The sequence below is a fragment of the Lissotriton helveticus genome, chromosome 4_1 (genome assembly GCF_964261635.1).
Source record: "Lissotriton helveticus chromosome 4_1, aLisHel1.1, whole genome shotgun sequence".
NCBI lineage: Eukaryota > Metazoa > Chordata > Amphibia > Caudata > Salamandridae > Lissotriton > Lissotriton helveticus.
Window position 1 is genome coordinate 795,403,998 of NC_136063.1, and position 26,847 is coordinate 795,430,844.

A 26,847-nucleotide genomic window follows, 5' to 3' on the forward strand; every position below is an offset into this window, starting at 1 on the left:
GCCTCGATGTCCTGCCATTCCTGGTCTTGGGCCGTCGAGGATCCTGAGCCCTAGCTTGACTGTTGCTCCCCATATTCCCCTTCTGTGTAATAGAGGTCCTCTTCGTGTTCCGAGGGCTCCGGAGTTTTCGGCGGCTCTTCGACGTCGAACTCCTCGTGCTCCTGCACCTCAGTGACGGTCGTCGCTGGCTTCGAGGGGATCTTGTAACTTTTCATCTTTTTATCGAAGTCTTTCTTTCTCTGAAGGATGTTCTCCATCTCGGCCTCAAGCCTTCTTTTCTTCCTCTCCAACTGTGCGGCCTGCTCGTCGTCGAGCGTTTCGGCTGCTCTCTTCGACGGCGTCATCGACGTCGAAGCTTTTTTCGGCTCCTTTTCCTTCGAAGTCGAAGACCCTTTTTCAGGGGCTTGCTTCGATGACCTTGGCTTTTCGCAGGTCTTCAGCGCCCGGGAGTCCTTCTCGAAGGATCCGCTGGGCTCTTTTTCGGAGGATGCAGCTTCGGACGTCGAAGTTTTTGGCGCCAGTGCTCCTTTCGAGGCTCTGGACTCTGACTTTCGAGAGTCTGCCTCAGGCTTTCGAGGCCCTGTCGAGGTCGTAGACTCTCCTACCTTGTCAGACATTTTCTTATCGGTCTCTGCAACCGTGAAGTCATCTGGACCATCGGCGATGTTGTCCTCGTCGTCGGTGGAGAGGCCCAGTTCGTAAAGCGTCGGAGCCTGGCCTTTGCCCTGCATCGTGTGGTGAGCTATCCTCTGCCTCTCTCGAACCCGGAGTGTCTTCGGCTTGAAGACGGAGCAGGCGTTGCAGTCTTTGCTCTCGTGGTCCGTTGGCAGGCAGAGGTTGCAGACCGGGTGCTGGTCCTTCTGCACGAACTTGTGGTGGCAGTTTCTGCAGAATTTAAAGGGTGTCTTGTACATCCCAGCGCTCAGGGGGCTCCCTGTGTGCACATTCCCCAAAGGACGTCGAAGATCTCGAGGTTCTTCCCTTTCTTCGCCGTCTCCTCTCTGATGGTCTTCTTCTCCCAATCTTCTCTGGCCTTTACTGTCGAAGAGTTGTTGTATTTCCTCCTTTTCTCCTCCAAAACTTCTGGAGCTTCACGCGACGATCCAGACCCAACGGCGGAAAAAAGAATCTGAAGATGGCGCCCAAGGGTGGGAGCTTCCGCCAGAAGCACGCCGACGTCACCGAAAGTACACCAAATGGTGGGACGTCGACGCCCACCTGGGCTACGAAAAGAAAAAAAAAAAAGAGAAAAAAAGACTACGATTCCGGACCCAACCACCAGATCGCGGAATATGCACAGCATAGTGAATCCAGAAAGATTCACGCTGCAAAAAAACAACTTGCACACATCCGGACCCAACACTAGATGGCAGGAGTATGCTGAGCATGTGCATCTACAGCCACACATGTCGTCAAACACTCATATTACTGGTGTGATGGACAAGCAAATATATTTGCTTGCTTATTGTTTTATCTTTCTAATGAAATAGAAAATAATAAAATTAATTTAAAAAAAAGTTCCATCTGTCACAAATACGTTTCTATGCTCTATGCATCTTTAAATTCATTGGGTTGCATTGGTACATGGATGGTGTTCCTCGCAGGTCATAACTGGGATGAGGGTAGTAGACACAATTGACTGGTTACCTATACGACATCGTCATTCCTTCTAGTTGTACTCAACCATGTTACAGTCATTATGACCAACCCTCCAACCTCTGGCAGTACAGCCTCTTTATGGCAATCAGTATGGATGGTTGGGATTCATTAACTGCATTTTCATGGTGTTTCCTTTTACAATGAGTGGGTTTAATCTCATTAGTGATGACTGTGCCAGGATGAGTAATACTAGGAATATTAAAGATTATCATAATGGGGCCATTCCTCTGAAAAACCTAATCCTCCCCTGTGACCAGAATGCTAATTCGGGTTAAGTCAACGCCTTCATTTTACTTCAAGCAACTCCTCTTCAGAAGCCACCTCTATTTCTTCCTCCTTTTCTTCCACTACAGACTGCCACAATTACTTTCAATGAGTGTTCTGGGACTCCTGATACTTTGAATCTTATGGCAAAAATGACTGCATTTGCGATTAGAGAAGTCTGTTTGAAGCACTACCTCTTTGGCATGCCACTGTGAAAGCTCCTCATGCAGTATTTTACCTTCAATTAAAAAAAATGAAAGAAATCCCAGATTTTTTAAGTCTCTTGATTTCCTGCTCCTATAGTTCTCCAGTTTTTTTTTTTACTCATGTTCAAATCTGATGGTGGAAAAAAAACCTAAAGAAGGGGATGAATAAAGAGGCTTTGTGAAACTCTAGTTGTCTGCATACTAAAACATTTTAGAGAAACTGTGCACTTTTCCAAGCTAACCACTACATGCACAGGTTGGATATGCATAGCATGTATACCTAAGCTATAATAACATATCCATGTTGCAAACCTGTGGATCACTAGTTATAAATAACACCCATCACTACAAACTGCCCATTTGTGGCAACTCTTACCTGTGCTCTGAGTAGGAACCATGACAGACGCCTCCTGAGCAGACAAACAATCATTCACATCTCCATTAAATGGAACAACAACATTATCTCCTCTTCTCTGCTGTATGCGCTCCAGTAACTTGTCCAAATCATCACCTAATGCAAAAAAAACAGCAATACAAATTGTTATTTGCAAATAGATATTTTTAAGCTCAAGTGGCATCTCTCTCTCTCTCTCTCTCTATATATATATATATATATATATATATATATATATATATATACATAAATACATACTAAAAAACACAAAGGTTAAAGGGGCGTTATTGTTAGGTGAAAATGTCAATAAAATATACTGTTTTAAACAAAACCACTTAACTTCACCAGTTATAAGTTATCTGAAGCCCCTACGAGTTAAAGCACATCAACATATATAAAGGAGACCTATTATCTTTATCAAAAAGTCACCAATACCTATAATCAGATAAATATTTTATAAATGCACATGTTGCAATGTTTAATAAAAGTGAATGTTATAAAATAATTTTAATAAAACCTTATTAAAAAATCATCAACATGTCAGATTTTCTTTTTTTTTTTTAAAACACTTGTCAGGCCACAAAATGAAACACCACATGGGGTCCCTGCACTTCATCTGAAGACAGCCACGGCCCGTGGAGGGAGTTATGGTGGGGCGGGGGAGGGACAGGGTGGGGGGTGCTAAAAACCGGAGTATGGATAATTGAAGGTAAGTAAACAATTTAATAAATTAAACATATTTCGTAGCGCGGCCTGCATCGCAAAAAATTCATTTTATTAATTAAATTGTTTACTTACCTTCAATTATCCATACTCCGGTTTTTAGCACCCCCCACCCTGCCCCTCCCCCGCCCCGCCTCTCTGCCCCACTGAAACTCCCTCCACGGGCCGCGGCTGTCTGTAGATCATACAACTACACCTTAGAATGCGTCAAAAAAGTATTGTAAACTCTCCTGGGGATCATGGATTAAATGACCCAGGAGACTTACTGTGTTTTTTTTGTTGCAAGTTTGCTGTGGGGCTGCTGCACTCCCTTGTGGCCCTCTCGCAACATTAAAATAAATGGTTGGTGGTGCCCCTGCCTCTTCTAAGGACACCACCAGCAATAAAAAAAGAATAACTGAAAAAAGCCCCAGGACATTAAGGGGCGCTTCTGGGCGCTCATTTATTATTTTTGTTTTTTAAAGTGGGTTCCCCGGTACCTAACCGGGGCACCTCCAACATACCCAAATGGTTGGGGCTGCATGGGGAGCCCCAAGACCTCCACTGCCCCTTCCCACCAAGGGCACCCAAAACATATGCCATTGTTGCGCCCAACCCCGCTGGACATACCCAAATGCGGTACACAGCGAGGGATATGTAGGTTGCATGCAAGGCCTGCCCTCACGGATTGGAAATTAAGTACAGCATTAAAAAAAAAAGAAGTAAACAAAAACGTATTTATGGTTCTGGGTCAAATGGAACTTATGGTTATAAATGCACATAACATACACCATAAACCACGTCGCCCACTATGCTCAAAAAATGATTTGCCAATGGTGTGCAAACAGAGAAAAGCTATCAAGACTACATGCTGGATGGCATGAGTTATTGCTTTTATTCTGCATGTTTGTAGCCATAACTTGTGATGTTCAATGGTTTAACACATTTGAGCTAGGACCAGACTTCAGTTTTTAACACATATGTTTCAGCAAATATATTCCTGTGATTAGCATCTAACACTGTTTGTCTTCTCCCTGGCAAGGTGGTGTGCATACCGGCTCGGGCAGCCCATGTAACAATAAAACAACATTCCACTTCTTGCAGAGAAAAGGCATGCTCAAAGAGTAGATGGGGTACACTTATTAGTCTAGCGGATCTAAAAGATGGGGCAGTTTGTTTTGAACTATCTGGCATTGGGATTGTAAGAAGCAATTTGGAACAGGTTTCTAGCTAAGGTATACTACATGTGATGGCAATCATTCTTACATCTTTACGAAGGAGGAGGTATTTTCAACAAAAAGACGTGTTATACCCATTTGTTTTGCACCTTGAGAGAGGTGGGGCAGGATCTGTATTAGGCAGCAGGTAACCAAACAAGAAGCAACGTTACTGTAGGGAAAAGAGGGCTACTTAAGCAGTACAGTCAACACTATTCAATAAACAACTGTTTCAGGAAACAAGGGAAGCTACTGTGGGATAGTGCCCCTTTTTGACATATTCACCCCCACTTTTCGACTGGTATTTGATGTGGTTTTGACTGGGAGTGCACTGACTTCCTGCTAACCAGGTCGCAAGTGCCAGATCTCTTTCCCAAAATCGTACCATTGTTTCCCCAATTGGCAATACCTTTAGCGCTCTCTGTAAGTCCCTAGTAATGTGACCCCTGTTACCTAGGGCAAGGAGTCTAAAGAGGGTCCCCAAGGGCTGCAGCACGAATTGTGCCATCCTAAGGGACCCTTCACCAAACACATACAGACTGTGTATCTTAGTGCAGACAAAAGTGAAAACATGACATGGCATATATCCCTGTGTGCTATGGCCACAGACACTACATGCAGTATAGGTAAGTCAGCCCTACAGCAGGCCTTACAGAGCCAAGGCAGGGTGCACTATACTACATGTGTGGGCATACGTAAATGAGCAGATATGCCCCCATGATGTGGAAGTCGATTCTTAGATAGTACAAGTGAACAGGGAAGCCATTTAAGTACATGTGCTGTACACTGCTGAAAACAAGTTCCCCAGCTACATGATTGCTTCACTGAAACCAGAGATGTTTGGTATCAAACATCTCGTATTAATATTCCCACACTGATTCCAGAATGTGGATTTATTCATTCAGGCACCCAGAGGGCACCATAAAGGAGCTCCCTGAAAACCTACCAACTACTGGTCTGCTCACAGACTGGTCTTAGCCAGTCTGCAACCACAGACGGGTTTCTGACCCCCAGGTGTGAGGGCCCTTGATCTCAGGAGGTCAGGAACAAACAAAGCCTGCCCGGGCAGAGGGTGTTTACTTCCCCATCCAACAGGATGACCTACGAATTAGGATGCCAAGGCAGGGAGCTTCAAAGAGCCGAGTTTCTTTGGTATCCACAGGAGAGGATGCCAAACCCCCTTGACAATGGCCCATATGGCAGCTGGACAAGGCGGTAAAATTGATAGAGTGGCGTGTTCCACCCATAAGGTGGGCTACCTGAAGTGAAACCGAAATTTCAGAGTCTGCCATCTTGGTAATGTCAAACTTGGGGCCTCTGGGACAGAGTTATGCCTGCTTCCCACAGGAAGTGGTCATATAGGGGGGCGTAGTGACACCAGAGGTAGGTAGCCAATTAGCTACTACCCTACACTCCCCTAAAACCTCTAAACTCAGTATTTAGGGGAGCCCCTGGCACCAGAAGAGCAGATTCTGCCGACCTGAAAGAAGACAGACGTGAAGAGTCTCAAGAAGCAAGAACATAACAACCAGCCACTGACTTGGCACCAACCCTGCCAGCCGGTCTGCTGACTTAGACAGTTACGCCAAAGATGGCCTGCAGATGCTATCTCTCCAAAGCCTGGACAACCTACCAGCACTTCGTCCACGAACCAGGAACTCCAGTGGAGCAGCAGAGCTGCTTCCCTGCATCCTGCAGGCATCCAGAAAGACCTGAGAGGACTTTTGGACAGCCAAAAACCCAATGGAAAGCACCACTGCAGCAGTGCTATCTAGCCCAAGCTGAAGTGGGTCAATGGCCCTGCAAAGACAAATCCCACCTTGGCCTTACCCACTGTGAATTCACTAGTGACGCCTGCAACCTCTGTCTGCAGGCCTCCTTGACTGTGAGGTTTCCCGGTGACGAAAACCTGACGCCTAAAGACATCTTTACACCCATCACCCCTGGAGAAGAGGACCAAAGGTATCTCCATGTCCCCGAGCAATCTGAGGCCTGGGCCTCCCTATTGGTTCCGCCCGACTAGCCTCCAAGTCCAAACCTGCAGCCTTGTTTTCAAGAAGAACGATCCCCATAGACTAACACTAGGCACCCAACGCTGTATTGCACCACTGCACCCAGCCACCATGGTGCTGCTGGAGGTGACCTGCTGGTGTTGCTTTGGACCTTGCCCCTCACTCACCTTAAGTCCATGAGATTGGTCAAGTAAGTTGCTGTACTCTACCTGTATGCCATATTTGTTTTTTTCACCCACAGGATAAAATTGCAGCCTCTCAGAATTGCAGTCTACTTCTGAAAACGTCCAGTATTTCTACCTAGAAATGTACTTACCTGATTGTATTGATTCTGGTGCCTAAATATATATATATATATATATATATATATATATATATATATATAGGGACATGTTATTTTTATAAAGTGGTGCGGATCTCCTTATTGAGTTGTGTGCACCATTTGTATTCAATATGTGTGTATTTGCAAATGTCTAAAACTCCTCTTTGAAAAGTCTAAGGCTGCTTGACCACACTACCCCCTAGATGAGTACCTTGAGATTGCCAGAGCAAGCCCCTGTCCACTTTTAAAACAATACCAGGACTATTTGCAAAGTGTACATCCTTTTGGTGTACCCTATAAAAAGACAGCTTCCTACAGCTACTAGTGAGGTTTCAACCACTACAAAATCTATACACAGTATTTGAACATAGAATAGAGTCAGGCTTCTAAAGAAATGCTTCTAAATTCATATTTGAAAACTATCACTTTAAAAAGATTCTTCTCAATGCAGTGATTTAATCTGATGTGCTAATGTGAAACGGTTCTGCATGTTAATGCACATTGTTTGAATTTTGAGAGACCTTATCACATTATATGCCTTTCTTTAACTTCAATTAACCTTTAAATGTAGGCTTGCCTTTTTATTTAACATCTTTTTAATGTTAGTGCTGAGTCAAGTGACCAGCAGCCAGGTGCTGGCGTTGATCAGGGAGCCGAATGTAAATGTCAGGAGGGCTGCATGTAGCCTCCAGGCTCTACTTTGAGTATCACTGATCTAGAAAAATCCCAAGCTGCAAAATAACTGTGTACATATGAGTAACTGATATATTTTAAGAGCTTGAGTCCTCTTCTAGATTCGTACGCTGTGCATAGATTTTGTAGTACTACTGCCACCATGTGGAGGAGGGTTTTAGGGCAGGGCATCACTAAAAACAAAACGTTTTAATATAGTCTCATCTACAATTACTTCTGATTGTGACTCAATATTAATGCACTGTTTTGTGACTGTACGTATTGACCACGTGGCAGACAATAGCTAAAATGACTAAGGTTGCTCCCTCTTTCACAGTGAAAGTGCTTTTGGTTTGTTATTAGCGTTTTATTGGCTAATGTGTAAGGAATTTGCATTCTCTGCACAATTTAGTAACCGACAATTTTGAAAGAGGCAAACCTAAAAGAAGCAAGCACTATGAAAAACAGATTCGTTTTTCTAATATTTTTGTGTTTTACCAATAACACATCATGGCTCTTCTAACATCAAGAGGATGTAACATCCGCATTTGAAAGCGTCTGTACAAATGCAGAACTTTGGATAGATCAGTCGATGTAAAGGAGATATACAATTTTAAGAATAAATCTACAGTAGATTTTCTCATAACCACCTTAAATTTGTATACAGACAGATATTCTTCATCTATTTACCGTGCTTGCCATTCCACTTACTATACGTAATGAAGTGATTGAAAATAGACTTTTTTTAACTAAGGAGATTTACCTCATTCTTCTGTGCTGGTTCAAGAGGTAGTGTTGCTAGTACTAAGAGGATATAGCTTCTTCGTTCCTTCCATTAATCACTGTATAATTGAAAATCACACACTTAAATGTCATTTATTCCTCCTGGGTATGGTGCAATAATTGACAAAGGCATACTTAAGATGCCTAGCTATACATAAGATATTCCACCAACACGGATTGATCTCCTTTTGTTTCCACATCATTTTTTTCAAACACCAGTTTAAGTGTCTGCTCTATTTTGCTGCGTAACATTTTCGAGTTGATAGTTTCTTAGTTTGTTTAATGGCTTCCATACAATTCTGCGGAAGATCCAAAATTTGACATTTTAATACTTCCGGAGCCATGTTGCTAAACGTGGGCTCTGATAATCTGGGTGATATATAATTCCATACTGCAATGGCAATACATATCTCACTACAAGTATTATTACATTCTGTTGAGCTAGTTGTGTTACTAATGAGAACCATATCTGCAAAGCCCCCAATAGTGACACTGAATACGTTTTTTAATGTTTTGAACTTGTTGATTACTTTTGGAATCAGATGTATAAGTAGAAAAGAATACCCAAGTGACTGTGGTTGAAAGTGACTGGCTGGATGTCTTAGCATTTTGTATTTTCTTTTATTGCAAATAAATCTATTCCTGGTGTGCTCCATTTAGTAAATTTATCTTTTAAAATGTCCTTTTTTAATTCCATTTGAGGAAGTACCTGACTGACACTGAAGAAAACAGCTTGATTTGTTCTCGTCCCTGTTAGAAGACTGGAAAGAAATACATTGTTTCTTGCAATGGCTCAATGTCAATTTCTTTTGAGATAATCTTGACAAAGGATCTGAAATTACCTGTCTCTGCTTGTTCAGGTAGAAAATCGCTATTGTGCTGCCTGTTAGTATTTCTTTCGGAGCAAGTAAAAGTGTATTTCGTAAAATTAATTCCATAAAACTTGCACACACTAAAACAATGATTTAAATGTAATGTTACAAAATTGTTAAGACCAACTGAGATCACTGAAACCTGACATAGCATAACTCTCTTAAAAACAATAAAATCACAAAATGGCACTCTTTAAAAAGAAATAAAGAGTGGAGCAGGTCCAGTAACCCCACCTAAAAAACAGAGTCAGACAAATAGAAAGGCGGTGATCTGTATAAGCAACCCATTTTGGCCTAAGCTAGAGTTTAAGACCTTTGCTTTCCTTATTAATCCGGCCATAAATAAAAACTTGCTTAGAGCAAAGACAATGTAAATAGTTGTGTTGTCCTTCAAGATTGTCATTGCCTCCTGGTATCTGCGTAAGCCATAATACAAACAGAGTAGGCATATCCATTTTCCTCTAGGCTTTGCGTATGCTGGACAGAAAAATAATACATGGTGTATGGATTCATTTGCAGCTAGCGAGCACATAGTGCATACGGATGAGTGAACAACGCTCCTGTTCAAATTCCATAGAGCAGTAAATGACCCCAGTGTATCACAGCGAATTTTAAATGGAAGGTTTTTGCTAGTTGCTGGAACGGGAGTTCAAGAAAGGTTTCATAAAATGGGTGATCCTTGATAGGCAGAAATTGATCTGTCAGCCTACCAAGTAATGAACTGCGAAAAAGACTAGTGCATATGTGTTCCTCCAACGAGGCGGGATCTGACCAAATGGATCCAAGGTCCAATTTTTCAAAGCACTGGTGGACATATTTGAACCAGGGAAAAGCCAGGGCTTTCTTGAATACCAACTATTCCTCAACAGCCATCCGGTATAGCCTCAACTCTACTGTGCTCCAGAGCCTCAGCCAATACAAAAGGGGGCCTTATTCTGGCTACTTCTCCAACTCTTTTTATGTTGACATCATAGAACATCGGTATTAAGGGAGTGCTCGATGGGAGATGGAGTAGTGAGCGGACAAACTTGTTTTTGCTTATGATGAGAATGTCTAAATTAGCATATCCCCAAAGTTCTGCCCCGTACAACGTGTCTGAATGGGTCTTTACTTTGTAGAGCTCAAGAGCCGGGAGAGGAGCTCTTGATATTGTTCCCTGGCACCTCCTGTATATTGTTGAGGCCTGGAGTTGAGTCACAACCCTTCTTTTCTCTATGTGTGCAGACCATGACAATTTACTCACGAGCATTATGCCCAGGTCCTCAAATCTAGATACTCATCCCAGGTTTTCATTTGCCAGAGAGATAGCTGCTTAAAAGTTTTGTGTGGTCTAACAGCCATAAATTCGGTTTTCAAAATGTTGATCTCGGGGCCCTTAGCTAAAAAACAAAGTTTTAAAATTAGTCAAGAGCTGCTGGAGGCCCATTGGGTTCTGGGAGATTAAAAGGGTTTCATTGGTGAATAGGAGTGTGAGCTCCCTAGACCCGTGCAGTTTAGGTGCATCTATATTCCCCTAGGGAGAGAGCTTACACTAGGTTACTAGGTTGTTAATATATTGGGGAAAAAGGGTAGGGGCCAGTACGCATCCTTGCCTCACTCCCCTGGAATCTGAATTCGGTCAGTTAATGCCCTCCTGTTCCCCAATGTTAGTATTTGAATTGTTTGGACTTGAATTTGACTTTAAAAAGCCTTTATTAATAAAAATATCATGTTTAATTCTAGGTAGTTTATATGTTTGGAAACATCCTGTTTTGACCTCTGACTTTTAAGATTGTGAAGTTGTGCTCTCCACGAGTGACACGTCTTTTGTAATGATGGCCGTTGAACTTTGTGTTTTGTATAATTTGCCCCCTTTAAATTGTTCACCACTGTACCTCCTGCACGTTGCAAGAGCTTTATTCTCCAAGTTTGCATTCACTTGAGATCACGGACTGTTCATCAATTCTTGAATGGATCTCATGCGAGGTGCTGCATTTGTTATCCAATGGAAGTGTGTGAATTTCCAATTACTTCATTAATGTTCTCACTGACTGAGATGCCTGGGCAGGCCTCGGAAAATCTACTCACCTTCTTGCTATGGTGAATCGGATTTTATCAGGTTGAGCTATTTTTAGCACTTACTCAGCCATCCGTTCTGGCAAGTGAACTTAAGCTGAAAGGAACAGGTGTTCTGTTCATTCAGAAAGTGAGCAATAAAGAGGACTTTAAATCTTGTTTTTATCCTGACACATTTGCTGTCTGTTCAAGGACAGAGGACAAATGTCAGTTTTACTAATTGTTTTTTTTATACCTTATCCTGGAAAATTGTATTCACTTTTCTTTCTCTTATTACAGTTAGAGGTTTTTGTCAAGTGAGAAATCTGACAATCATTGTGAAATAAAAAGGCTGTAAGATGTCAGTTTTTCCCTAACATACAACATTTAAACAGCTTGTAAATAATAGTGCAAGTATTTAAAAATATATCAGGAATTACGAAATATTTTTTTGGGGCAATTTAGAAGTGTGATGTAAACTTACATAGGGGCTAAACAAATCAGAACACGTTACTTAGTGATGTTCAAATGACATTTGCAGAAATCTTATTTCCAAACATTACACATTATATAGTTTTATCAGCAAACTCACGTTCAGTATGAAATGTTGAAGCCATTTCAATTGAAAATCTGTTGACTGCAAATAAGTGTGCTACCACTTCATGCTTCATGGATGTACTTATTTAAAGTGAATGTTTTTAAACATGATTTGAGAAAAATGATTGCCCCCGCCCGTATGACAATGCGGTTAATGAACTGAGAGGCAAGGTAGTTGTCATGTGTATCCTTTATTTGGCTATATTTGTATTATATAAGGGACAAACGTTTAGTCTATTAAATCAAACAAAAGTGTTTTTTGTACAATACACATTCTGAAATTGCATATTCGAAGGTGCTCTCATATGTGATAAAGAAGAAAATGGCGGCTCAGTGAATTAAAATATTTGCCCAGGATCCCAATTTGAAACCAGTTTATGGGTCAAAAGAATTATAATTAGGAAGATTATTTAAGTCACTAGATCTGCAGATCTATTAAAATTATTATGATTTTTCAAGGCCTACTGGTATAGATGATACAGAAAAGGGGGTGGTGATGAACAGAGTGTCTGAATTAAGCAGACCACTCTTACCCAGTCCAAAGATCAGGGCTTGATCCATCACCGTTATTTATCTCACTGCCCCATCCCAGCTCAGAACCTGGCTATATGCAAATTAGTCTGTCCCTGGCCCAGTGCATCATGGGAACAGGGCAGACCAAACTACCAAGCCAATTCTTCACCAGAAAGGAGACAAGCTACCGGGGACCGGTTTCTGGCATTTCAGCCTCTTCGGCCCGGCTTGCTTGAATCCTGATGGAGCAGTGAGAAAGGGACTCATGTCTGAGTATACCCTGCCACACCTATAGTGGCCAAAAACGATACAGAAAAGGGGGTGGTGATGAATAGAGTGTCTGAATTAAGCAGACCACTCTTACCCAGTCCAAAGATCAGGGCTTGATCCATCACCGTTATTTATCTCACTGCCCCATCCCAGCTCAGAACCTGGCTATATGCAAATTAGTCTGTCCCTGGCCCAGTGCATCATGGGAACAGGGCAGACCAAACTACCAAGCCAATTCTTCACCAGAAAGGAGACAAGCTACCGGGGACCGGTTTCTGGCATTTCAGCCTCTTCGGCCCGGCTTGCTTGAATCCTGATGGAGCAGTGAGAAAGGGACTCATGTCTGAGTATACCCTGCCACACCTATAGTGGCCAAAAACGATACAGAAAAGGGGGTGGTGATGAACAGAGTGTCTGAATTAAGCAGACCACTCTTACCCAGTCCAAAGATCAGGGCTTGATCCATCACCGTTATTTATCTCACTGCCCCATCCCAGCTCAGAACCTGGCTATATGCAAATTAGTCTGTCCCTGGAAGCTTGTTTCCTTCCCAGTGTAAGAATTGGCTTTTGTAGTCTGGTCTGCCCTGTTCCCATGATGCACTGGGCCAGGGACAGACTAATTTGCATACAGCCAGGTTCTGAAACTGGGATGGTGCAATGAGCTAAAAAACGGTGTTGGATCTAGCCCTGATCTCTTGACTGGGTGAGAGTACTCTGCTTAATTCAGAGACTCTGTCCATCACCACCCCTTTTTGTAAATACTGGTATAGATGAGCTTGTTCCTGTAGTTCCAACACTCGCCTCTGAACTGGATATGCCATTATCAATTCTGTACTCATAACTGCCCACAGAAAATTCTTGTTTCTTATACACTGATGATGACTTTTTCATTTTGTCTGTGAACCCCAATTGGTACAGTAGGTCTACTACCATCTGGAGATTCAGTTGACATTGTTGATACTTGCCTTGACCAGCCAGGTATCAATGTATACATGAATTCCTACCCTCCTGAAATGTGTTGCCACCACTACCAGGGACCACTTGAAGACCCTTCGTGCAGACCTTCCCTCAAAGGACGAACCTTTAACTGATAACAAGAACCTTTTTATTACGAACCTGAAATATTCCTGTGAGCAGGAAGAATTTGTATACTGACCTAAGCATCTTTAAGATCTATGGTGGGCAAGTTATTCTTTTCCTCTTTTCTTTTTTTTAACCAATTGCGGTAATACATAATGTGGTTCAAGTGGCACAAATCTTAGGTCTAATAGAGGTCTTAAAGTCAAATCCACTTTTGGAATCAGGAAATATACTTAGCATACTCCTATATTTCATTTGTGGAGTGGTACCTCTGCTACTTCATTCTTGAGATTCAAACATTATTTTAGGACTTCTTGATCCAGTATTTACAACTGTCCTTGCTTGTGTGTGTCTCTTTGGTGTACATTTGTTTGTATTTTGTTTTGGAATCCTGTGTAATATCCAAATTTTAGAATGTTTAATACCTATTTTCAGCTGTGATGAACTGCCACATGGACCGTCCTTAATTCTGTCCCTCTGCTGTTGTTACATGTGATGGGACCAGCACTAAAGAGACATCTATACATACATAGTAATACTAGATGTAATAGATCTCATCTGAGTAGCTGTGTTACTGTCTGAATCAGTGTGGGAGTAGATGTCTGAGTGACTGTATGGGTGTGTGAGCAGATATGTGAGCAGCTGTTTGGGTGATTGGGTTGTTGTATTAGAGAGTGAGTGGGTGTGTGAGTGGCTGCAGAGGTGTGTGAGTGGCTGTAAGAGTGGCTGTATGGGTGAGTGTTGTCTTGCCCTGGAGCAAATTGGTTGCCTACCCTGGTTGTTTTGGTGCCATTGGGACTGGCCTTGGAAACCGGAGGAGGGATTTGTTTTTGAGGCATTGTACTGCCAGTTGTCTATCTCGCCCCTGGGTGTCATCTACGAAAGTAGCTTGTTATTTGCAATGCCACTATTGACTTTGCACTGTCATTGGCTTTTTTTCAATTGTTTCAGATTCTGATCCATTGCTGGAGCAATGTGTCCCCTCTTAAAGCTGGATCAATAAAATTTGCTGGAGCTTTCCTTTGGAATCCTGAAATAGCGGTCGATAATGGCCTTCTGGCTAGGTAGCTGAAACAGACTTTGAGTAATAATTTGCAAATATTTTAAAATCTTTCACTATTGACTTGACCCTTTTTTGGTATTGCTCCGAAATGTAACTCCAAGTTTCTTCCCCCAGTCTCAAAAGTTAGCTTTCTCTATACGGTGGTGGGCCATGTATCCTTGAGAATTGGGGCTGTTATCCTGGCTCTGAAGACAATATAAGAGTAAGGCTTAATATGTGACCTAAAGTCAGGACCATTGTAAATATGCGACTGGGGGCATAAAATTTGAGGCAGGGTTGACTAAATTATGCAACAAGACAAGGAAAATATGCTGCAAGACAAGGAAAATTATGCTGCATAGAGAGACTTTTTTATACTACTGCTCCATTATTTTGTAATTTTGACACATGGTAATACTGTCTGGGCAAATTTTTCCCCTCATTAGTAACACTTCAAAAACCAAATACTGAAAGAAAAAAAGAAAAAAGTTGACCAGTTAACCTCTGCAAAGGGTCTTCCACTCCACATGAACCCACGTCACGTTTTTAGTAACTTCTGATCAGTTTGAGCTAGAAACAACGTTTTTTGTAACAAATCTTCAGATTATGCACCAGATGATGAATTAAACAGCAAATGCAGCAGGTCCATAATTATGCGTAAAATGCACTAGATTTGCATCATTCCAGTGGCCCTGCTTAACGTTTTGTCGGTTCTGTGTTTATTATGTATTTTTTTTATTCTAGGAGGTACTGCTCTAGAAGTAGCTTGTTTTTGGAAGACTTTACAACTTTGCTGCAAAGCTGTCAGAATCATTAGAAGGTAAAGATTTGTCCTTAATATTGGGCGTATTCATTAATAAAAAGCATGACTCCTTCTGCTTGACACCCAGAGTTTACAAAGCATGTATGAAGTGTACACTGTGTCAAAACTGTTTATGCGGTCCTTAATTACGGGTGGTGCAACTTGTTTAAATGACAAAAAAAATGATTAATGCTGGGCTACAAGAGTAAGAAAATAAATAATAGGGATAAGGGAGACTGAAAAGAACAAGCACTAAAGGCAACTAGCCAGGATCACAGACTTTGTCGATGGTGAGATTGAGGATTAGCAAAGAAATAGCCAGACCAAGGAAGAGACCACTTTATCCCAACAACTAGATGACGGAATAATGCACAGCATTGCGAATCCAGAAAGATTCACGCTGCAAAACTCTAGTGACCCTGTCCAAGTACTTGTAAAATAGAAGAAAGTTTTTTTTTTTTTTTATAAACGGTGTGCGCAGACTTCATCTCACAATAGAATTGCATTGTCCTGTTATTTAAATAGCGCCATATGTACCCCTTGCAAAATGTAAAAAGAAGTCTGGATGGTCTGATGCATTTCATGCTCCAAACAAGGCCAAGAAGCCCTGAGATTCCTAGTCAACCTTGAGTTTGTGTTTAAAAAGGTTTTTTAATTTATAGTGTCAGAACATGTAAGTGGGGAAAATTAATGGAATTCCCCAGAAAACAATAGCCACATACAACACAAATACAATACAGTATTTTTAAATATGATGGTTTTCAGAAAATAAGTTTACCAAGAAAAATAGGGAACAAATGTACATGGATGTCCAGAAACACGCACCAATGGAAAGTGGTGGATGTGCTCAACTGACATTTCACAAAAGGTATTCAATAGTATTTAGGGTACATAATCTGCAACAGATGAGGGAATAATGGGTTTTAAAGGCCATACAAAATAGCAATTTAAGAGTTGCAGTATCAAATGATCACTGTAAAAGGGCTGATCAGAGTGAAATAAAAGGAACAGGCACTGGCAACGCCATAAAGTTGAACAATCACACTAAAGCACTGACATATACAATGTAAAACTTTCTGCTGCAAAGTGCAACAATTAAAATAAAAAGGGCTGGTTTGTGTCTGCAATGTAGGGATGAGAAAATTGTAAAAAAAATGAAAGTAAAGTTAACTTACCTTTGCCGGGCCGTCGGTCTGCGTCATCTTCTCTACAACAGGTAGCAGGCGCAGGCAGCCTCCCTCCCCAAAGCCAGTCACAACGCTGCAATGGCAGCATTGTGATTGCCTGGGACGCCGACCCTACAGGCGTCTATGGGGAGGCCATTTTCTCTATGTAGGCTGCATGCAACCTACACAGAGAAAATGCAGCATGCATATGACTGGTTTGGTCTGCCCTGGGGCCAACCAAACAGTCAGCGCCACAACAGTGGGCAAGCCACTCCTCCCCTGCCCTCGAGCAGGACCGCCCACAGGCCCAAACAAAACCTGCCCCACTGCTTTCTCGCAGTGCATGAAGCAGAAACATAAAATGGCATTAAAATACCATTTTATGTTTCTGCTTCTCTCACTGCGAGAAAGCAGTGGCGTGACGCTCTTCCGCCCACATGGAGGAGCTGCCCCTGCATAAACTGTGAAAATGTCATTACATGTCAAACCTAAAGAATGGTGCAAGCACCATTACTTGTCAAACCTAGAAAGGAGCCTGCATTATCAACACATAAATCCAATTATTCAACAATGTCACTGTATAAGGACTGTAAATGTAGGCAATTTAATAAGTCAAAAAAATATGTAATTAATGCATTCAATAAATTTGCAAGCAGAACCATCAAAATAAATTAAAGAACTTGAGTCAAGGAACAGTGTGCAATGTTACAGGCCAATCAAGGCCAGACCGGATGTTCAAGTAGAGTCCCTCAGGACACGGAAAGAAATCAGTGACCCAGTTCTCATCCGCTGCATCTTGCTACTATGGCATTTCTGACATCTCTCTTTGTAAAACTCCTAAAAATGTTAACTCTACAAAACCTTGCAGAAATATTGTTAGCAGGAAAGCTACATGCTAGTAATAGAACAACATTACTCGGTGAAATGCACTAAGGGACAAATCAGCATCTCAAAGGAGCAGACTTACCCAGGGAAGTGTTTTTGAAGTGAGATGCTAGGAAGCTGACCTTGCCTGTGATGAGCTCGTAGCTGATCTCTTTTAGAAATTCACTGGTGGTAAGCATGCTCTCTGCCAGAGCTCTAGACTGATACTGACCTGTGTACAAAAAAACCCCAACATAACACTAATTATTGCAATGTACTACAACAGCACGCAAGGTCAATTGGCTCCAGTCTAGCAATAAAAAGCTAAATTGTGAGCAGAGGAGGCAGTCTATCATCTCAAATATAATAGTTAGACATCAGATCCAAAGGTTTGTTCCACATCCTCAGAGCACTCCCACGACCTGCACAAAACACCCGAACTGCCCCAACCCTCCTGCAAATCACACTATATTTCTACACGGCAGTAACTGACACCCCTGAGTGTGCTGCCTCACTGTAAATTATTCCTAATCTTATCTCAATGCTTAGTCTAGTATTCAGCGCCTACTTGCTCTCTAGCCAAGGTCACATTACACAAACACCAATAGATACAATCATATATACATAAAAGAGCAAAATTGTCTACAAAAAAGTATGATCAGAAGGCTTGTTAAGTATACATGCTAGCACATATGAAAGTGACACAATTGTGAACTAACATTGTCTATGCGTAGAATATTTATTGGAAAAAAGGCGACCAACCACGCATAAAGTTAATATAACACTGAATGTGATGGTATACGTGAACCAATAAGAGTAAATAAACGAACTGCAATGTGTTCCAAAATACAAGTAAACATGTTGAAGGGAAATTCACATTACACCAAGGCAGTTTCACATCAAAATGTTAATTGAACATGTGTTCACCATCGGTTCACTAAAGTCAATCACTACAATAGCTCAATAAGCTTCACCCTCCTTGGATTCCTCAATCTGATCATCAACAGGAATGTACGAATAATTGAATGTTGTTCATGCAATTGTCATACATGTCAAGCATGAGATAGCAAGGATTTTGATGCATCTCACTTGAGTGAGATACAAAGGCAAAGGTAAGCCGCATTTCCAGTAGATTTGATCAATGTCCCTGTGTTAAAGGGGTCAAAAACGACAGCAAAGGGGGCATTGCTTGGCAAGCCAATATGGCGGACGTGTGCTGCGAGCGCTCCGTCCAGCATAATATTTATCCTTCACCATCCTGCTTCTCCGGTCACATCCTGAGCCCCAGAGCTGCCCCGCAGACATGGGAGATTGGCGTCTCTTACCTGAACCGCTCCCGGCTTTGTGAGGTGGCCTGTGGCGCCGTGCGGCGCATGCAAGAAGATGGGGCCTACATGCACTGTTTGACATAAGTATGCATATGCTCATGGAGCACATTCAATTGCATTTACGCATTGCCACAGGATTATTAAGACAATATAGAATTATGTATACATGTATAATTGTGCAGTGGATGTTGCTACATATAAAGCTTGAACAAACTTAATATAATTTGTTTTAAAATAAAATACATTTTATTTTAAAAACATGTATATAGGTGACTGCATAAATAAGGAAATCTTTTATCATAGCTATCTACAATTGGGGAGAGGATGTGACCTAACGGATAGAGCGGTCGACCTTGAAGCTGGGGAACCAGCTTAGAGTCACGGCAACGACGCTCAACATCCTGTGTTTCTGGGCAAATCACTTAATCTCCCCATGCCTAATAAAAACAAGCATTGGCATAGCCAATAGGTCTCGCTTGTGGGACATTATAAGTGTTTAGCCATGCAACAGTTGATGCTGCACCAAGGATATTGTTCTGCAGAATTAAATACTTATAAGGTCCCAAAGGCAAGACCTATTGGCTATGCCAATGCTTGTTCTGTTTCTATTGCTACCGCCTCAGCCCAGTGGCTGTGGCAGGTGCTGCTTCGATATGAAAAGTGCATGATCTAATAGTCTACTGCTTGCAGCCTGCAGCCTGTCTGTGTGTCTGCATGAGCAGAGAACATAATACAAACAGGGCAGTGTTAAATGTAGGTCTGTGAGCCAGTCTCCATTATGCATATGGCATAAATGATGCCGTTTTAGGAGGAGGCCTGTAGGTCCACCCAACCTGAGCACAGTATGGACACACATAGCAGATAATTTAGAATCTGTCAGCGGACCACATGCCAATCCTATGAAGAGTGCTTTTATATATCTCCTGTCATTATTAAAGATGCCATTCCCAGGCTGGCTCCAGCGTTCCCCCTGGGAGGCAAAGGCATGAAGGGACTTGTGTGCGCGCCAACTGTACACAGACAGGGGGGAAATAATGGTATTCATCACAGCTGACGGTGACAAATCTGCATATGCAAGAGCGAGAGATGGCGGGAAGGGAGAGGAGGGAGTAAATGTTTCAGGAAACGAGGGGCATATGAACAGGTAGTAGAGGAGGCAATGAGATGGGAACTGGGTAAGGCAGGAATGGGGACGCAGAAAAAGAACACCAGGGAGAAAGCGGGAGAAGGAATGTCAAGTATTGTTTACGTAATACTGGAGTACAGGAAGACATGCAAGGTGAGGGACTGCAAATGGACGGAGTGAGGTACACAAAGAAAAAAATTAAAAGAGAAGAGATTATTTCTGACATATAAAATAAAGAGCAGGCATGTAAGAGGAGAGACGTGAAAGAGAGAGAAGAGGAAAATGAGGGATGGGTGGAGATGGCAAATAAAGGAGAACGACAGGAAAGGAAATTCTGAGGCGAGAAGACGACAGAAATCGGGAAGGAGAAAGAAGGAAGAGGCTATACAAATTGAAAAAAGCGAGAGTGAGAAAAAGAATACAGAGGCAGCAAGAGATCCGAAGTCAGAGAGAGATGGAGTTAGAGAGGACAACAGATAAAGGACGTCAGATAAAGAGAGTGACAGTGCAACAAAGGGGACAGAGCACGGGAGAGAGAGCGACAAAAATGAGGGCATTAAAAAGGGACTGGCAGAAGAAAAAGGAAAGAAGGAAATAAGGAGATCGTATGTGAGACACGAAAAAGAAAACATGGGAAAGAGAACGTGATGGAAAGAGAAGGTGACAGAAGTCAGAAGAGTAATCAGAACACATAGCTCGGAGAGTTTGAACAATAAAGAAAAAGTGAAGAACACTGGAAAATAGTAATACGAGTAAATAAGAAGGAGAGGTGATTGAACAGTGAGGACTGATTGAGATGAAGGGGGAAAGGTGGAAAATGAGACGGAAAGGTGAAAAAGAGAAACAGAGGAGAAAAAGAATAGCAAACATGGGATATGGGGTTGGAGGGGGTCAGTAAATAAAACAAGGAGAAACACGAGAGACGGCCTGTGGCCGTCAAAGTGAAAGTACGGCGGAGGGCATTGCTGTGGGGAGGGGGGGAGGAGAAATGCGACACGGCGGGAGGGGGCGGAGCGGGGAGAGCGGCATGAGGGTGTGAAGCAGCAGGGGCCTTTGAAGTGAAGCTAAGCTTCACTTCAAAGGTGTGGGAGGAGTGCGGCTGAGGGAACAGATGGCGATTTGATGATGTGCACGCGCATTTTAGGTCAATGCGCTTGCGCAATGACCTAAAAGCGCACGGGCACAGCACCAAATCGCCAGCTAGTTAAACCTCTGTTTAAGCCCCTTTATATCTCGCTCCCGCTCAATGCGCATGCGCATTGAGATAGGTCGCTCGACCTAAAGAATGTGACCATCTGTAATGAACTGGTGCTCATGTAAAGCAGTCTGATACCCGATATGTAATGAAATGAAATGAAATGAAATGTATATTTGTAGAGCGCGATTGCTGCCCTGAGGCGTCCAAGCGCTAATGACAAGTGTGGTTTGCTTAACAGCGGGAATTCGCTGAGGGATTAGTGAGGAGCGTTAAAAAGGAAAGTCTTCAACTGCTTCCGAAAGGAGGACAGATTAGGGTTGGACCCGAGTTGAAGGGGGAGTGAATTCCATAGCTTGGCGGCGTTGTAAGTAAACATCCTGCCGCCAGCTCTTGCCTTTTTTAGGTCGAGCCTAGACAAAAGCAAATGCAAAGCATTTGCTGTGTGGGTCGACAACTATAGTCAGCCGTCTTGTGGGAATGTGAGACAGGGGCCGGGCACGAGCGTCGACTTCACCTCGTGGGCGCGCACGCCCAGGCCGGCGCCGTGCCCGTCCCCTGGCTCAGATTAACCGCAAACACACACACACGCAGGCACGCACACAGACACACATACGCAGGCAGGCATACACACACACAGGCAGGCACGCACACACACACACACACGCACGCACGCACCCCACTCCCCCACCACCACCACCACTCACGGGCTCACGCGCACACACACACGCGCACACACAGACACACATATCCCCCCCTTCACTCACCGTGCTCTTTTGTCGCGTCGCCTCGCTGCGCTCCTTTTCTCCGGCGCATCTCCACACGCGGGGCACTTCTCTCGATTTTCACGCTACCGCGGGGCTCTCCCTCCATGATGGGAGCCCCGCATCAATGAGCAACACCGGCCTCTTCTGGCCGCGTCACAGGACCCGCCCATGTCACGGGCAAGGATGCCTGACTTCCTGGTTTCGCCCCGGCTGGCAACACTGCTTTTTCAGCGTAAAGCTCACGCGTGCATCCCTTAGGTTTCGTTTTGAATTGTTTCTCATAATGACGGTGATTCCCCGGTGCGAGCCTCCGTTAAAACCAACGGGGCTATAAAAACGACTAATGTTCCAAGCGTGTGACACTTGGGTGAAACAATCTTTGCAGACCATGGTGTGTACTTCAAGGCTGTTCCCAGGGTGAGCCTCCAATGGAACCAATGAGTTTATTCGGATTTGCGTCGTTTGTGCGCAAAGCTGTGAGGCACAGTTCAGTCAGTGGTGCTGTCCGAGTGACATTGTGTTCGTACTCGCTATGTCCCATGTCGGGAGTGACTGGTTCTTGTAGCTCAAAGTTCTCAAGCGGGCCCCTTCTAAAGTATTCTTTTCTCACCCGTGCTGCGATTTTAGTTCCACTTTTTTCACACAACACACCCCAACCCTCAATTCGACCCCTACTCATTTTTTAATATTACTATGGTATTTGCTCCATGTGCACGGGCACCGTGCTTTGATTCAGCATAGCGCCCCCTTTCATCTTCACAAAACAGACGCTGCACTTTCAGCACAGCGCCGGTATTCTGTTGACAAAGCCAATAACTGCAAGGCTGGGCTGCAGACTTGCAGCTATTAGCTTTGTCAACAGTATACCGGGCGCCCGCTTTATAATTATGACGGTAGGCACTGGGCTGATGCAATGTGATTTTTTTTTCTACAACTCACTAGGTTTGTCCCATTTGTTGCCTCCTTACTCGCTCACACTCCTCCCTTCTTCTTTTGTTCCTGCTCCTTCAACATGCCTTCAGCTTCACACAGCAAGCCTGCAAGCAGCAAAGTGTGTTGTGAGGAACACATGATGGGGGTGCTGGGTATTAAAAGACCAGATTGTGTTGCTTTTGTTAACTTTATTTACACCGTGTGTAAGCTTGATGTGTTTTCTAAGTTACTCAAAAGTAGATTTTGATTTGGGCGTCGTTTACATGTTGTTAGAGCCAACCCTGCTTGCTCCACTTGCATTTTCATACCAGGTTTCTAATGCAATTAGGAAACTTAGTCAGGCGTTTTTTTAATAGAATTAACACATTTCCAGACCAACTCTCGGTTACAAAACATCATTCTTTCCGCTGCCATGCTTTCTTACCGTTTCGAATTATGGAGACGTGTAAAATGCCCAGGAAGTGTACTTAATGACTGGTTTCCCACTTTGAACAAGTATTTGCAATGCAATTGGTCTCGCATTTACGCGAGTTCAAACTATTGGCATTGTAAATGGCAATGCGTTTTATTTATGGTTCAAAAACCAAAACATAAATATAAGGCATTGTCATTTACAATGCCAGTAGCTCAAACTCGCGTAAATGCGAGACCTGTTGCATTGCAAATGCTTGTTATTCTAGGGACTGTGGCCATGAACGCCTGGCTAGAGCGAAGATTTCTACTGGGATGGTACTGTGTTATTAGTTCACGGACGATAGCCGGTCCTGTGTCCCAGAAGGCTTGATGGGATATACACATAGCCTTAAAGGCAATTCTTTGTCGTACTGGTAGCCAATGCAGACTGCTCAGTCCAGGTTTGGCTGACAGTCTATGCGGCAGCTGGAGCAATGTGCGGGCCGCGCAGTTTTGAACTATCTGCAACTTACGCAGTGTGTATTCAGGGACACCGAGATAGAGGACATTGCTAAAGTCCAGTCGGGACTGAATCAGGCCCTGAATGGCCACTTGTTTTGCCTCCATCGGTAGGAGTGGAAGAACTTTCTTCAACATCCCAAGGAGACCAAAGCAGGTAGCCGAAAGTTTTGTGGCCTGGGTATTAAAAGATAGAGCTTTGTCCAGCCAGACCCCCAGGCTCTTTATGTTGTCCTTGGGGGTTGGAGGGGTGCCTAGGCACGGGGGGCCAGAGGGAGTTGAAAAATATGGGGCTCGTGGGACCCAGGAGCATCAGCTCCGTTTTGTCCCCATTAAGTTTGAGGGAGGACAAAGTCATCCAACCCTATACCTCCTCCAGGCACTTCGTCAGCCCCGCTGATGCTGATAGGCCATCCTCCTGCGCCAAGGAGACCACTAGCTGAGTGTCATCCGCGTAAGAGATGATTTTAATACCAAACGGGCGGACAACCTCAGCTAGCGGTCTCATATAGATGTTAAAGAGCGCAGGGCTTAGGGAGGAGCCCTGCGGGACTCCACATCTCAGCGGCCTGCTCGTGGATACCATGTCTCCATCAAAGATTTGGAAGGACCTGTTGCTCAGAAATTATTTGAGCCACAGCTATGCCCTGCCTGATATTCAGACATTCGAGAGACGGCACAGCAAGGAGTCATGGCTGACCGTGTCGAATGCCGCGCTTAGATCAAGGAGGATCACTGCCACTGATCCCCCTTGATCCAAGATCCTTCTGGTTTCCTCGGTGACTGCCAGCAGAGCGGTCTCCGTCCCATGTCTGGGTCGAAAGCCCGTCTGGGTGGCATCTAACAGCTGGTTATTCTCGAGAAAGTCCACCAGATGGATGTTGATGTGCCTCTCGAGAATTTTGCTCACCCAGGGGAGCAAGGAGATCGGACGATAACGAATAGTTTTCTTACCTGTCGGTGTAGTTTTGCAGCTTGAAGATCTTTCTGGATTCACTATGCTGTGCATTATTCCGCGGTCTTGTGGTTGGGTCCGGATTCGTAGTCTTTTTTTTTTTTTGTAGCCCAGGTGGGCGTCGGCGTCACACCCCCTTGGGTGTATTTCCGGTGACGTCGGCATGCTTCCTGCGGAAGCTCCCACTCTTGGGCGCCATCTTCGGGTTCTTTTTTTGCCGTGTTTCTTTTGTTTCCGAAGTAATGGCAATGTTCTATTTAGTTGATATTTTACCGCTTTGTACTTTTAAAAGTCCTTTCTTTTTGTTAACCACCTCTTCTCTCTCCAGCCTCATCTTTCTGGCGGAGGTGGGTGGGTTCGCTAGTGAATCCAGAAAGATCTTCAAGCTGCAAAACTACACCGACAGGTAAGAAAACTATTCGTTTTGCAGCGTGAATCTTTCTGGATTCACTATGCTGTGCATAGATTTTGTAGCGGTTTCTCATCTCTGTGGCGGCTGGGTGGAAGATGAGCGTTGGGTGTTGAATATGTGCTGAAGCACCTTCTGTCCAACTTGAGCTTCCTTGTTCATTTGTATATCCACACAGTAGTGCTTCGTGAACGTGTGCACCGAAGCCCATGTTGCCGCCAGGCATATGTCCTCTATGGGTGTGTTAGCCAGGAAGGCTATTGTAGCGCCCTTCTTCCTAGTGGAGTGGGCACGTGTCCCCTCTGCCAGCTCTTGTCCTGCACGCTTGTGGCAGAGTTGAATTGTCTGTGCGATCCATCGTGCAATGGTCTTTTTGGTTACTGCTTTCCCCATGAAGCTGTTTGCGAATGACACAAAGAACTGTTTTGTTTTCCTGTGTCCCTTTGTCCTTTCAATGTAGTGCATGACTGCCCTTCTGGCGTCCAGGGTGTGCAGAGCTCGCTCAGCGCTAGTTGATGGTTTTTGGAAAAAACTCGGTATCTGTATAGACTGGTTCATGTGAAATTTGGATACCACCTTCGGCATGAAGTGTGGGTCCGTCCTCATCACAACTCTATCATTGTGTATTTGTATGTAGGGTTCTTGTAGCGTCAGCGCTTGAAGCTCGCTTACTCTGCGTAAGGACGTAATTGCAACCAGGAAGGCTGTTTTCATAGTTAGCATCTTTAGGGAGGCCTTGTGAAGTGGTTCAAAGGGCTCTTTCATGAGTTCCGTTAGGACTGTGTTCAAGTTCCATGCCGGTGGCGGCACCCGCTTGGGTGGTGCGATCCTTTTCGCCCCTTCTAGGAATCTCTTCACCACCTGTGATGTGAAGAAGCTCCTGCACGTTTCTCCCCTTGTGTAGGCGACTACACAAGGGGAGCCAGAAGCGAGAAGGGTGAGCGGAGGCCACAGCAGGTTGCACAAGCGATATCGACCCAAGGGCAAACACGCGGACCCACTTATGGATAAAGGGGGTTCTTTTAACAGCAATTTCTTCTACGGGAGCCTGGTATGCACCTCAACATAAGGCTACCTGGTACAATAAAGGGAGAAAATTAATACGATAAGTGCAAGAAGTACGCTGACCCAGACACAACCCTGATGAAATCGCCGGTAATGTATAACGCGGCGATGAAACATGTTGGTTTTTATTAGAACAGGCACACGGCAAAGAATAAAGTGGAAAGTGCTAGTGGAGCCCAGTTCTTTTTAACCGAATAGGTCCTATAACTCATAACCTGGAGGTTAGGCCCTATCACTTAGGTGGGTCATTCACACAACTACACTGAGTTTCTTTTTGTGCACAGTTTTATCCCCTTTATTTTCAAGGTTGGCAACTGCTGATGATGATAAAGCGGGGAGTCAAGCGAGAACCAGTTTGACAAATCCCCCTTGGTGGTTGCTCCCGTGAGGCGTTGCCAACCTCCCCTCCCCTTTTTTCACCAGAGAAGGGTAGAGTAAGAGAGAAGTATAGCACAAGGAATTAGCTTGCACACACATACGTGGTTTTAGACATGGATATGCAAAGAAAGAGTGACATGAGACACTGAAGTTGGTAGTAGGAGTAAGATATACCCACTACTGAGATTGTTTGAAAAACCCAAGTGAAGGGATAGTTCACCTTGTTGTAAGGGCAGGCACAGTGTTTTGAGGAGTCGAGTGAGTAGGGGGCAGCCTGTACCCAGTCCAAATCCCCTTTGGGCCCCT

At 43.8% G+C, this 26,847-nt stretch overlaps 1 protein-coding gene across 7 annotated transcripts in view; it reads right to left on the reverse strand.

Annotated features, from left to right (window-relative positions):
• GREB1L (GREB1 like retinoic acid receptor coactivator) overlaps positions 1–26,847 on the reverse strand; it is a 575,070-nt gene that overhangs the window by 100,293 nt on the left and 447,930 nt on the right. For all 7 annotated transcript variants that reach the window (XM_078687443.1, XM_078687441.1, XM_078687437.1 and 4 more), the window contains exons 14-15: positions 17,577–17,705; positions 2,506–2,640 (exon numbers count right to left, since the gene is read on the reverse strand). In XM_078687443.1, coding sequence (XP_078543569.1) covers positions 2,506–2,640; positions 17,577–17,705 — 264 coding nt within the window. The remainder of the gene's footprint in view (positions 1–2,505; positions 2,641–17,576; positions 17,706–26,847) is intronic.